At 50.3% G+C, this 14203-nt stretch overlaps 1 protein-coding gene across 1 annotated transcript in view; it reads left to right on the forward strand.

The window, feature by feature from the left end:
• The window catches only part of RPH3A (rabphilin 3A), a 279514-nt gene that overhangs the window by 253143 nt on the left and 12168 nt on the right, over positions 1 to 14203 (forward strand). The window contains exons 12-17 of the mRNA XM_042910479.1: positions 1072 to 1134; positions 2833 to 3072; positions 5665 to 5744; positions 8854 to 8928; positions 10341 to 10450; positions 13695 to 13821. Of these exons, the coding sequence (XP_042766413.1) occupies positions 1072 to 1134; positions 2833 to 3072; positions 5665 to 5744; positions 8854 to 8928; positions 10341 to 10450; positions 13695 to 13821 (695 nt within the window). The remainder of the gene's footprint in view (positions 1 to 1071; positions 1135 to 2832; positions 3073 to 5664; positions 5745 to 8853; positions 8929 to 10340; positions 10451 to 13694; positions 13822 to 14203) is intronic.

Below are 14203 nucleotides of genomic sequence, written 5' to 3' on the forward strand. Positions count from 1 at the left end.
CTCATACATCTGCCTCCTTCTCTCTCATTTCTTCGCATCTTTCCTCAAATTGGTTCCCTTGAAAAATGCAACTGAGAGAACTCGCTATCTCCAAACTCCTCTCTCAAGCAAATGTTGGGGACACATGGTTCCCAGAACAGTAGTGTGAGATTCAGGAAAAATTGGTGGCCAAAGAGACGAGTCATATGGGAAAATCTAAACAAATGCGGATTGCATGAAACAATAGGAGTGATGCCTCATTGGTGCTGTTAACATTTTGCTCCATTTTTTTTTTTTAACATTTATTCATTTCTGAGAGAGACAGAGCGTGATCTTAACTTGATCATCGGCAAAGAAACCTCTTTCCAAATAAGGCCATGTTCCCAGGGACTGGGGGCTAGAACCTCAACATCCTTTGGGGGAATACAATTCAACCCATTGCAGAAGGTAGTTCTAAAAATTAATGTCATGAAAATTAAACAGCGCAGTGAGATTCTCAGTACGCTGGCCTGAGGAAGGTTCTGAGTCCGAGCTCTGTCCTTTTTTTGCTCAGAAGGGAAATTCACAAAGGTTAGAGACAAAGTGGCACCTGAATGAGACATTTCCACGATGGAGTCGGTATTGAAGGGCAGTGGAGACTGACGCGACTCTCTCCCTGTGTGGTTGAATGATCTTTCGTGCCCCCTCGGCTCTCCCCCCGCCCCATCCCAGGCTTTGGGAAATGTAGTTGTAAAAATTCCGCTGGACCAGTAATGGCCCTGTAGCAGTGGGGGACTCCGGGTATAAACTTGCCCGTCCCCTCACAAACAATCCTTACTCCATTCGTCCATCAACCTCATAACAGCCCGTGAAACATGACAAGCAGGTACAGGCATCCTCGTTGTGTAGACCCAGGAAGGAAGCACTGGGGCTTGAACCCAGGCCTTTCTGACCCCAGAGTCCCCAGTGGGGCCATTCCTGCAGCCCTGGAGGCTCCTTCTCATCGCCTGCTGCCCCCAGGCCTGTGTCCACACCCCCGACATGAGGGGGGAGAGGGAAGAACAGGGAAATCATGCCACCTGTGCTCCACCCCTCTCTCTTTTCCCCATTCAGGGCCTCCAGCAGGCGGCAAAGCCAGCCCTGGGCCAGCAGGACGCTTTCCAGATCACAGACCAGGCAAGTGTTCCCCCTCCTCCCATACCTGTCCAGTGGCCACGCCCTCCCACCTCCTGTGAGAGAGCCCGGGCTGCCAGACCTTCCCCAGCTGTGCCCAGAGACCCATCGGATGAGCTCTGAGGGACCCCCTGATTCCAAAACTCTAGATACTCCTTACCAAGATTAAATAGAAAAGGACAGAGCGTACAGTGGTTAAGAGCACGGACTCCCCGGAGTCAAATCCCGCCTCCTTCACTTCCCAGCTACGTGACCCTGGGCAAGTCACTTAACTTCCTTCCCTGGGCCTCAATTTCCTTATCTCTAAAATGGGAGGGATGCCTGGGTGGCTTAGTGGGTTAAAGTGCCCGACTTCAGCTCAGGTCATGATCTCATGGTTCGTGGGTTCGAGCCCCGCATCAGGCTCTGTGTTGACAGCTCGGAGCCTGGAGCCTGCTTCACATTCTGTGGCTCCCTCTCTCTCTGCCCCTCCCCTGCTCGCTCTCTCTCTTTCTCTTTCTCTCTCTTAAAAACAAATCGAGAGTTGGGGCGCCTGGGTGGCTCAGTCGGTTGAGCGTCCAACTTTGGCTCAGGTCGTGATCTCATGGTTCATGGGTTCGAGCCCCGCGTCAGCCTCTGTGCTGACAGCTCCGAGCCTGGAGCCTGCTTTGGATTCTGTGTCTCCCTGTCTCTCTGCCCCTCCCCACCCCCACCCTCTGTCTCTTTCCCTCTCGAAAATAAGTAAACAAAAAATAAAATGGGAATAATACAAGGATTTACCTCACAGCATTGATGGGAGGATTAGACAAACGAATACACATAAAACTCTAGCACGTGGCCTGGAGTGGACTAAGGTCATGCTAAGGGAGAGTGATTCTTGCATATGATGTTATGCATCATCTTCGGTTACCATGGCTACAGCTTAATCATTGCTTCCTAACTCACCAGATGCTATGTTAAGTAATATACATGTAGTAGGTTATATATTTTTGTAAGTTTATTTATTTTGAAAGAGAGAGTGTGCATGCCTGAGCAAGGAAGGGGAAGAGAGGGAGAGAGAGAGAGAGGGCTCCTTTCTCTCAGTGAAGAGCCCGATGCAGGACATGATCTCACGAACTGTGAGATCATGACCTGAGCCACCCAGGTGCCCCTATCATATAGTAGATAATTTTTAAAATATTAGCCGATACTCTTTGAGTGCCTTCAGCGTCATAATTCCCACTTTACAGACAAGGAAACTGAGGCTCAGAGACTTTAAGTAACTTTCCCCGGGTCACACAGCGGAGATTCAGACCCAGGCTGTCTGGCTGCAGAACCACACCGCTGATCAGTGCCCCCCTGAGGTCTGTTCTGCCCACGTCTGAATCAGCTCCTGGGACTTGTTATGAGACATAGACTCCCGGGCCCCATTGCACTGCCTACTCAGTCTGGGTGGGGCCCAGGAACCTGCATTTTTGCAAGCTTCCCTAGGTGGTTTTGACAAAGGCAACGTTCTGAGAATTGGTGAATGACATCATGGGCCCCCCCCCCCCCCGCCCCATCCCCGTCGACTGGATACGGTGATCCTCCGTGGCCAGGCCGGGGTAGTTCTGGTGCAAGATTTGCCAAGCTCCTGGTATGCAGTAGGCGCTCATGACTAACGGTAATGCTGCCACAGTGGCTCAGACACAGACACAGAGGCTCAGCTGCCTCTTTCCTGCCCTCTCCCCATCTCCTCTGCAGAGGTGGCTCCCGGTGAGCCCAGCTACGCAGGGGCCACCGCCCCAGCCCGGGAGGACAGAACAGGGGGAGCTGGGGGCTACTCAGCAGCTGGAGCCAGGGAGGACCGAGGGGGCCACCCACCGGGCCCCTATTCCCAAGCGGCTGCTTCGGCTCCCCAGCCCGCCGTGGCCCCTGCCCGCCAGCCCCCGCCCCCGGAGGACGAGGAGGAAGAAGCCAACAGCTACGATTCGGATGAAGCAAGTAGGTGGCACTTAGGGGAGGAGTGTTTGGGGAAAGTCACTTCGGGGCGTCGTCCCCGGGGACATCAGAATAGCCCCCCCAGTATGCCAAGCCTAATAAGCTGTATCAATCAAGTTATAAAGATACAAGTTTGTGTTGCTGAATTCAAAAAATGACCTCCGCTTTCTAAAGAGAAGGTGCTGTGTATTTTTTATTGTGATGAAAAGCTTAACATCAAAGTTGCCATGTAAATCACTTTTATATATATATACATAACTTATGTAAATCACATATATATATATGTATATATATATATATATATATATATATATATACACACACATAATTTATTGTCAAGTTAGTTAACATACAGTGTATACAGTGCGCTCTTGGTTTTGAGGGTAGCTTCCCATGATTCATCGCTTATGTACGACACCCAGTGCTCATCCCAACAAGTGCCTTCCTCAGTGCCCATCACCCATTTCCCCCCCTCCCCAGCCCCCCCATCAACCCTCAGTTTGTTCTCCGCATTCGAGTCTCTTATGGTTTGCCTCCCTCTCTGTTTAAAACTTTTTTTTTTTCATTTAAATCACTTTAAAGAGTACAATTCAACTACATCGACAATGCTCAGATGTTCAGTGTTTGGTGGGTCCACAAGTCAAGCAGAATTATACGACCCAGCATCTCACTTCTGCAATTGTGTGTGTGTGTGTGTGTGTGTGTGTGTGTGTGTGTGTTTTACTAGTTTCCAAAACTCTTTATTGTGTGTCTTCTGGAAGTAATTTTTTAACCATGATTCAAATATTTCTAGACATTTCCTCTTGCATCCATTCCTTCAGTGATTTATACAATGCCTGCTGTGTCCCTCTCCCACTCGGACCCGAAGTCCTAGGGACACACACACACACACACACACACACACACGCAGTGGCACTTATCCTGGGTGTGTGTGGAGCGTCAGGGGAGAGCTGGGGTGGCCGTTGTGAGCTGGAGGGAGGCGTGGAAGGACATGTGTCTGATCTAACATGTGTTGTGGGGTTGGGGGCGTCCCAGGGGCTCCAAGTCAGGGGGACAGACTGAACCCACTCAGAAGAAGTGGACGAACAGCCATGATCAGTGGCGTGGCTTGGTCCCCCCGTGTCACCCCTCCTTGTTGTAAACTGGGAAGCAAATACTGCCTCCCGCACGGAGCTGAGGGGGTGGTAAACTGAGGTACCCCCTGGGAGGTGAAACTGGCAGTCGTTATCATTATATAGTCCTAAACACACAGGAGGAATTATTAGTTATGCGGTATGCACATCAGAAGTAAAAACAGTCCATACTTGCTTATTTTGTGCCGGGCGCTTTTCTAAGTGTGTTCAGTGCACGTGCTCATCGAGTCTTCCTGCTCGGCCTGGGACTAGTTGCTTCTACTCCTCCTATTTCGCAGATAGTGAAACTGAGGCTCCGAGAGCTTCAGGGACCCGTGCAACCTCACAGGGCCAGCGAGTGGAGGGGCTGACGGTCGTATGGCTGTAGCAGATCAGCTGGGTGAAATAGATCAGGATGAAATATCAGCTGTCCCCTCTGTCCCCTGTGCTCTCCCACGGGTCATGGGTCTGCCGTCTCGGGAAAGGAGCGTAGGAAGGTCCACTGCCTTGTGAGCGACGAACTGTTTCCTGCCTCGGAAATGCACACTGTGTCCGGCCCACCTTTCCGCCTTTCTGCACACTGGCACTTGTGCCCAGAACCGTATCCACTGCTCCTTCCTTCGGCCTTAGGTGTCTCTTCACTGACCTGCCGAGCCTAGATGATCCCTCCCAGCTTGGATCTGTCCCTCTTACGAGCTGACGCCAGTGATTTATAACAATCCTATACTGTATTCAGCTATATGTACCGCTCACTCACTCATGCACTCGTCTTCATAACCAATAAGTACTTATCAAGTACATACTATGTGCCCCAAACTATTCTAGGTGCTAGAGACACCATGGCCAAAAAAAAAAAAAAAGGCAGCCAAGATGGCTAATCTGACGGAACTAACATTCTAGTGGAGAGAAACAGTTAACATACAAATGAGCTCATTTCAAATAGAGATAGCACAGCAGGAAGGAAATAAAGGCAATGGACACGGGGGTGGCTGCTTTAGATGGAGTGGTCGGCGAGGGCTTCCCTGAGGAGGTGACGTTTAAGCCGAGATGTGGATGATGAGAAGGTGGCAGCCACATGAGGATCTAGAGGGAGAGTATTCCAAGCAGAGGTAACGGCAAATGCCCGGATTCGTTTATTCCTTTAGCAAGTAAGTGAGCACCGACTGTGTTTCCTGCACTGTGCCCAGTGGGGGCCCAGCAGTGAACAGGACAGTCACAGCGCTTGCCCTCATGGGGCTCTCAATCTAGCAGGATGGGAAGTCGTTAACTTGGCAATCGCACACCCGATTCACTGATCTCAGGTGTGCTGAGGGCTCCAAAGTAGAGGAGGGTCTGCCGGGATGGCGAGTCCAGAGCAGGGACCGAGTCTTCCTCTCTGTAGGCTCAATGCCTGGACCAGACTGGGCACCTAGTAAGTGCTCAGGAAATGTTTGTCGAGTGACTGAATGAATGTTCTCTCGGTTCCTGCCTCTGCCCCCTTCAGCCACCCTGGGTGCCCTGGAGTTCAGTCTTCTCTACGACCAGGACAACAGCTCCCTGCACTGCACCATCATAAAAGCCAAGGTAGGTGAGAGGCCCAGCTGGGGACCGCTTAGGATGCCCTGGCATTTCTAGGGGACTCGGGGTTGGCGTGGGTTACCAGGCCTGTTGATCTGTGACCGTGACGGTAATGAGAAAGGGGCAGGAAGTAACCGTGGCCACTTCCTTTGGAGGACTTTCTTCAGGGGTGGTCTCTGGTGGGGGGGAGGGGCTCACTGATCTGTAGCTCCCGGGAGCAGAGGCAGCCGGGCTTCAAGGGCAGAACTGGAATCTGCCCAAGAGGCGCCGCCCGGGGAAGCGGTGACAGCCTGACCTGACAGCTGACATGCCCACCGAGGGCTCCTTCTGTTGCTGTGACTGTCGGGCTGGAGCAGCGGCTGGGGTGGGGGCAGGGGAACCATTGTTGCAGATGCAAGGACATCTCCCTGCTGCGGGCCCCAGGGGGAGTGAGGGGACTCACCTCCAGACCCCGAGGAAAGCTGGAGATGCCAGTGCAGATCCCAGAAAGTAAGTGACCAGAGTTCCCCCCACTGCAAGCCTGGTCCACGTGGAAGAACAAACAAGAAGCAAGGCTCAGGAAGCAGACGGCCGGGTTCAAATACCAGCTCCATTGCTTCCTGGCTGTGTGATTTGGGGAAAGTTACTTCGCCTCTCTGTGCCTCAGTGTGCCATTTGTAAACAGGGGATAATAATGTGCCTCTCCCGTAAGGATGACTGAGTACTTTTTTTTTTTTATTCTGAGAAAGACAGAGAGTGTGTGAGTGGGGGGGACAGAGAGGGGGAGGGAGAATCCCAAGCAGGCTCCACGCTGCCAGCGCAGAGCCCGATGCAGGGCTTGATCTCACGAGTTGTGAGATCATAAGCTGAGCCGAAGTCAAAAGCCAGACGCCCAACCGACTGAGCCAGCGGGGCGTCCCAAGGATGACTGAGTATTAAGAGGAAGGTGGCCACATCTTCCCGTCTGCCCAGGACAGTCCCTGGCCACGCCTGTGATGCTGTAATGATTAAAAGCCCCCCTTTTCACTTGCCTAACGCCCCAGTTTGGGAGATAAGCGAGGCTCAGCAGTGCCTGGCACCACTCCTGGGTCAACACACCCAGGTCGCGTCCTCGGAAGAGGCATTGAGCGTGTATTTTGTATCCGTCACCGTAGGAAGCACGTGCTTGCACCCACCCCCAGCCTCCAGTAGCACCGTGAGGGAAGCACATTCATGATCTCATTATATCTTCCTGGGAACCTCCGAGGTGGGGATCATTATTAGCCCCATTGTACAGATGGGGAAACTGAGTCCTAGAAAGGTTAAAGCCTGAGGTCACCCGGCAGGTAGGGATAGAGCTGGATTGGAGTCTGGCTCAATGCCCAGGCATTCGGTCCCCTCTTTCAGCTCCAGAAATGGGGGAATGCCACACCATGCCAGCCCCCTGGAGACAGGGCCACGGAAAACTCACACGCTCTCGGGCCGGGCTGGTAACGGAGGTGAGGAAGGTGCGTGAGATGTTCGGCTGTCATGGTAACTGTGGTCAACTGGACTGAGCAGGCCCCAAACAGAGACGTTCACATTCAGAGTTTAAAAGCACAGCGTCTGCCAGTTTGCAACGTTGGGACCCCAATAGTCATTCCAGAAACGTCGGCTAAATACCTCCTCTGTACCAGGCACTGTCCCGAATGCTGGCGATCCCAGAGTGAACAAGGGCTGGCCCTGCTTTGGGGCTCACTTTGGGGAAACAGCCAAGAAACTGTGGCCGTAGCATTTCCTGAGGATCACACACCCTCCGGGGCTTTCCACAGATTACTTTGTTCCCCTTCACCTTCACAGCAACCTATGAGGAAGGGTCTATCATCATCATCCCCATTTTATAGACGGACACACTAAGGCACAGAGGGATTAAGGGACCTGCCCAGATCACATAGCCAGGAAGTGACAGAGCTGGGATTTGAACCAGTGTAGTCCAGCTCAGGAGCCTGCGTTCTTACCCACGATGCTGCTCTGCGAGCTCTCCCCCTTGCACCCCGCTTTGTGGCACCGTCTCCATTGTCCACACTCGCTAGTGCGGGGCCCAGAGCTCGCCCTTCATAGGAGAGGTCTTCATCCCCCAAGAACATGAACAGATAGGGAAACAGGTGCACAAAGATGCATGACTTTGGGATTAGGGCTGTGAGAAGGGACAGCGGGAGCCCAGAGGAGGGACGTCTGCCCAGCCCGGGCCTAGGAAGTTGACAGAATGTGTCTGGGCCCCAGGAACTTGAGGTTGCTCATATAAACAAGCCCAGTGTAATCCCTGCCCCAAACTCCCTTCCCCCACAGTGTCTCCCTTGAGCCTCATTCCAGCCCTGTGAGGGGGGCCAGGCAGACCTTGTGATCCCCCTTTTTATGGGTGAAGAAACTGAGGTCTCAGAAATGAGTACAGGGGCCAGGGCCAGAACTCAAGCCCTCTTGCCCCAGCTTCTCCTCCTCTCCCATCTTCCCTGTTCTGGAACATCGCCTCCCATCTCAGAAATAACAGTCCAGCCTTGGGGCGCCTGGATGGCTCAGTCGGTTGAGCGTCCGACTTCGGCTCAGGTCATGATCTCTCGGTTTGTAAGTTCGAGCCCCGCTTTGGGCTCTGTGCCAACAGCTCAGAGCCTGGAGCCTGCTTCGGATTGATTGTGTGTCTCCTTCTCTCTCTGCCCCGCCCATGCTCATTCTCTGTCTCTCAATAATAAATAAACGTTAAGAAAAAAAATTTTTTTAAAAAAAAGAAGAAATAACAGTCCAGCCTTAACGCAGCAGTTACCGTGGGCCAGGCTCTGTGCCCAGCACTTTACAGGTATGACTGTGTTGAAGTCATACCGCTCCATGAAACAGATACTGTCATCCCATTTGACAGATGTGGAAAATGAGGCTCAGGGAGGCTAAGGAACTTGCCCAAACTCACACAGCTGGGAAGGCGTCACACATGGCCAGGCTTCAAATCCTGTCTGCCTGATTCCGGCGTTCTTTCCAAGAGACTTCACTTCCCTTCTCTCTCTTTGGAAGAGGAAGCACACGGGTGCACCGATGGGCAAGACAGATGTCAGGGGCTGTGTTCCTTGCCTATGACGGTTGAGTGCCAGGCCCTCCCGAGGCCCTCATGCTGTTGCCCGTTCTCTTGCAGGGACTGAAGCCCATGGATTCCAACGGCTTGGCTGATCCTTACGTTAAGCTGCATCTCCTGCCGGGAGCCAGCAAGGTACCATATGGCCCGGGCCTCTCGGCAGGCTGGGCACATGGGCCCTGGCAGGCACCCAAGGTTCCCAGCCCAGAGCCTAAAATAGCCTTATCTGGCCCCAGCGCCCCTCCTCCCTGAGCGGCAAAGTCCTTGCAAGGGGTAAGGGACAGACAGGAGTCATTCTTCCCCAAGGGGCAGGCGCTCTGCCCATTTCTCCAGCCCAAAAACCTGGGATCCAAGGAGCTGCCGAAGGCCAGGGGGGAGCAGAAGCCCTGATTATGCGATCCACCTGCTCAGACACCTTCAGTGGCTCCCCAGTGCTGACCGTGGCTCACTTCCCCCACTCACTTTACGCCCCAACCAAAGACTGCTCAGCTCTTAACAGAAATGAATAACTCTCTCCGGGCTGTGGGGCTAAGCATTTGAGAAAATGTTCTGTTACTGAGTGAAAGTCAGTATATCGCGACCTTGCCCTGGGAAGGGAAAATGGAGTGAACTCTCCTCCCTTTGGATTGACCCACTCAGAAGACAAGGCTAGAAAGGAAAGGGTGCTTTCTTGAGTTTTGTTTTCTGGTTTGTTGACTTAATTTGATATGGATGTCCTAAAAACAAGGGCGACCGCACACTCGCTTATGTGATCTTGGGAAACTGCCTGTTAAAAATCTCTGCAAGTAGGAAATGCCACATCACACAAAAAGAGGACACACGTGCGTGCATTCATATGCATGTTTTCTCTCTTACCCTTTCTTTGCTTGGATCAAGGAGAGTCCCTCACCTGGCCGTGGCCAAACTTTGAAGTGTTTGGCTACTACTCATTCTAACTCCCCAGTGACATTCGCTTCTCCTTGAGACTCTTTGCTCAGTCCTCAATCCAAACTTGCTTTGCCAAAGCACCCAGTGAGTCATTTACATGTTAGTATGAATTAGATTTGTCACCAGGCTGCCTCTTCTGGACATAGTGCGTGTTTAGCCTTCTCTCTTAGAACAAAATGAAAACTTTGTCCCCGAGGGAATTCAGGCATGGAGGAAGACAGAAGGAACCATTTCAATATCCCCAGAAATTGTTTCTTTACTGCCTAGAAACCGGGGACTCTTATTTCTTTCTTTCTGGCCTATAAATCATATTTTTTTTTCCTCAGAGGAAGATGTCTCTGCTTTCTAATCTTAGTGGAAAGTTCAAAGAGAAGGACCAGTGCATGGAGGGAGGGGTGGCCCAATGTCCAGCATTGGTGATGGCTGTAGCCATCACCCTACAGGATGCCCCTCACTCACCGAAAACATGCATTTGGGAACATCTGAGCCCCTGGATACTCGTAAGGGGAGAGGACTCCTACATCACCCGCCCACCCCCACCCCCAAATCAACCCAAAGGATAGGGCCGCAGGGCTGGCTCCCCACCGAGGCAGGTGTCTGTCCATCTCTCTGGGCTCTAGTCCAACAAGCTTCGTACAAAAACCCTGCGGAACACCCGGAACCCCGTGTGGAACGAGACACTTGTCTATCACGGCATCACAGACGAGGACATGCAGAGGAAGACGCTCAGGTACCTGGCAGGAGGGTGGGCGGACAGGACACGGAGGCCGGGCAGATGGACACGTCTGTAGCTGCCAGGGGCCACTCTGGAAAATGTGTCTGCTTACTTTTTCCTTTCTTTTCCACTTCTACAAAAACAGTATAGTGCTGGTAGAAACTTTTGAAAACAGCGATAAACAAAACTCTTAACATCTTGGTGTCTGGACATTCGGGCTGTGTGTGTGTGTGTGTGTGTGTGTGTGTGTGTGTGTGTATTCATGCGTGTGACCTTGCGTGTGTGTGCCAACAGTTCTTCTAAAATTAAGTGTTTATATGGGACACCTGGGTGGCTCGGTTGAGCGTCCGACTTCGGCTCAGGTCATGATCTCGTGGTTTATAAGTTTGAGCCCTGCATTGGGCTCTGTGGTGACAGCTCGGAGCCTGGAGCCCACTTCGGATTCTGTGTCTCCCTCACTCTCTGCCCCTCCCCTGCTCATGCTCTGTCTCTCTCTCTCAGTAATAAATAAACGTTAAAAAAAATTAAGTGTTTATAAAAATGGACCATCCAATAGGATGGTCTAATTAGCCTCTCTTACTTAACAATATATTGGTGCCATTTTATATTCTTCAGTGTTTTATTAAACTGCATTTGTAATTATAGAAGTCATAAGTGAATACACGTTCCTTGTTATAAAAAAAAAAAAATTACAGAGAAGGCAAAACTCCTTTTAAATGTTAACCCCCTCTGCCAGCCCAGGCCTTCTTCCTCCCTTTGTGAGTGTACACATGTTCATACTGCTGTTCAGAACCTATAAAGTATCATGTTGCATAGATCTGGAACTTTCCTTTTTTTCTTAACAATGTATCTTGGCATTATAGCCAGGAGAAGACATTTAGATCTGCCTAATATTTGACTGCTTCGGAGAGTTGTACAGAACAGCTTATCACACGTTTTTGAAAACGTTTTATAATTTAAATATTACAAAGACACAGAAGAGTGTAGAACGTAATAAAACAAACACCGACAAACTCAATACTCGGTCTTTTAGAAAATCTCACTCTTGCGCTGTATGTGCTGCTTTTTAAATTATTATTATCTTCAAGAAATAAAGCGCCACAGAAGCAGGTCGAAGCTTTTCTTCTATACCCTTTCCTTCTCTTCCTTCCCTCGCAGGGCTAAACACCATACTGAATTTTATGGATATCATTCCCCAGCATGCTTTAGGCTTTAGCTGCATAACTACGTATCTATACACCGTGGTGGTATTATCTGGCATGTTTTTAAATTTTATGTAAATGTTTGCCAGTTTATTCAGCCATCGCCCTGTGGACGGACATTTAGGTTGTTTCCAGCTTCTATTACTAACAAAGTTGCAAGTATCCTTTATGGACGGACATTTAGGTTGTTTCCAGCTTCTATTACCAACAAAGTTGCAACGAGTATCCTTTATGGATGGACATTTAGGTTGTTTCCAGCTTCTATTACTAACAAAGTTGCAACGAGTATCCTTTATGGACGGACATTTAGGTTGTTTCCAGCTTCTATTACCAACAAAGTTGCAACGAGTATCCTTTATGGATGGACATTTAGGTTGTTTCCAGCTTCTATTACCAACAAAGTTGCAACAAGTATCCTTTATGCTTCCGTGTATACACACTGGTGTTTCCTTAGGATAGAAACGAAGTGAGCAGGCATTTGCTGCTTCATAGTATCCGCCGTTGTGGGGTTTGTTTTATTTTACAAATCACACAAACGGCATTTCAAATTTGGCTGTTCCATGCACATTCCCACCAGCTACAGTATTAGGTTAAGTAAACATTTCTATTGCAGGGTAACATCCACTTAGAAAAATGCACACATAAAAAAAAAAAACTGCACAGATTGATGAATTTTTACCACGTGAACACATCAGGATCCAAGAAGAGGACATTCCCAAGACCACAGACTCCCTGCCCCACCAGCGCCGTCCCCGTAGTGAGGACCCCTCCCTCGGGGCATTCACTGTCCTGACTTCCGACAGGACAAATGAACTCAGTCTGGTTTTGTACTTTACATAAACGGGATGGCACAACATGACCCTTTGTGTCTGTCTCCTTTCACTTAATACTATGTTCGTGACACACACCCAAGTTGTTGCTTGTGGCTGTAGATCGTTGATGCTTGTCGCTATTTAGTATCCCCTGGGGTGACGATGCCACAGTTTTATGTGTCCGTTCTACTGCTGAGGGGCATTTGGTTGGTTTTCATTGGGGGGCTATTACAATAGTACGGCTGGGAACATTCGAGTCACATATTGTGCATGCTTTTCTTCCTAGGAGAGTAAGGGTTGAATTGTAGTGTATGTGCACGTTCAGCTTTAACAGAAAACTGCCAGTTTCCCAAAGAGATTGTACCAGTTGCCACTCTTAACAGCAGTGCACGAGAGTCCTGGGTCCTCCCCATCCTCATCAACACATTTCCATTTTGGCCATTCTGGTGGCTGTGCCGTGGTGTCGCAATTCTGGTTTTGCATTTCCCCGATGATTAATTACAACACTGTTTTCTCTTTCATTTTTTTATGTTTCTTCCTTTTTGAGAGTGAGGGAGACAGAGTGCGAGCAGGGAAGGGGCCGAGAGAGGGGGAGACACAGAATCCGAAGCAGGCCCCAGGCTCTGAGCTGTCAGCACAGAGCCCGACGCGAGGCTCAAACCCACGAACCGCGAGATCATGACCTGAGCTGAAACCAAGAGTCGGATGCTTAAAGACTGAGTCACCCAGGCCACCCCCCTTTAAAAAAAAAAAAAAGTTGATTGCAGCAGCTTTCTTCGTAAAAGCTCAGAACTAGAAACGGATCAAAAGCAAATACCCATCCGTAGCACAAGTATTATGGTATAGTTTCACAGTGGAATACTATACAGCAGGGAAAATGACAAATGCCTATAGACGTAGATGAAGCTTATCTTTGAGGGAGGTCATGACAAGGAGGGACCTTGAGGATCTTCCAGGAGCCAGAACATTCTATATCTTGAGGTGGGTGGTGGTTACATCAGTGTATACCTATGCAAAAATTCAGCAAGTTATAAATTTAAGATTTGTACACATTACTGCTTGTAAGTTACACGGTAATAAGGAAGAAACAAAGTACCTGGCCTAGTGCTCAAAAAATAGGAAACTGAAATATTCCTATGCGCATGACACATTCCTTGTCAGTATCGATCACAGCTCTTGGTACATAGTAGGTGCTCAATATAGGCCCTTCTTTCTCTCCCCACCCCTTCCTTATGTTGATCGCAGGATCTCTGTCTGTGACGAGGACAAATTTGGCCATAACGAGTTTATCGGTGAGACCAGATTCTCACTCAAGAAACTGAAGCCTAACCAGAGAAAGAACTTCAACATCTGCCTGGAGCGGGTGATCCCGGTGAGCGCCTTTGCCTCGAGGGTGCGATGGGGGAGAAGAGTTTGGGGGCTGGGGCCTTCCTCTGGGGCCTGCAAAGGGGGTGATAGATCTGCAGGGTGCCCGACAGTGGAGGTGGGAGGGGGATTTCAGGTCAGAACATCGGGATGGCATCCTGGCTCTTCAACCCTGTACCAACATCACTTCTCTGACGTCCGCGTCCTCCTCGGTGACATTGAGAAGGGCAGTGTGGTGCAGCAGTGTGGCCTGTCTGGGTTCAAAGCCTGGCTCCGCCATTTCCCTGGTCCCTGGCCTCGGCCAAGGGTCTGAACTATTCTGAGCCTCCGATTTTCTAGTCTACAACATGGGCATCCTAACAGGACTTTCGCCATAGGACGGTTGTGTG

The sequence above is a fragment of the Panthera leo genome, chromosome D3, assembly GCF_018350215.1.
Source record: "Panthera leo isolate Ple1 chromosome D3, P.leo_Ple1_pat1.1, whole genome shotgun sequence".
In the NCBI taxonomy this organism is placed as follows: Eukaryota; Metazoa; Chordata; class Mammalia; order Carnivora; family Felidae; genus Panthera; species Panthera leo.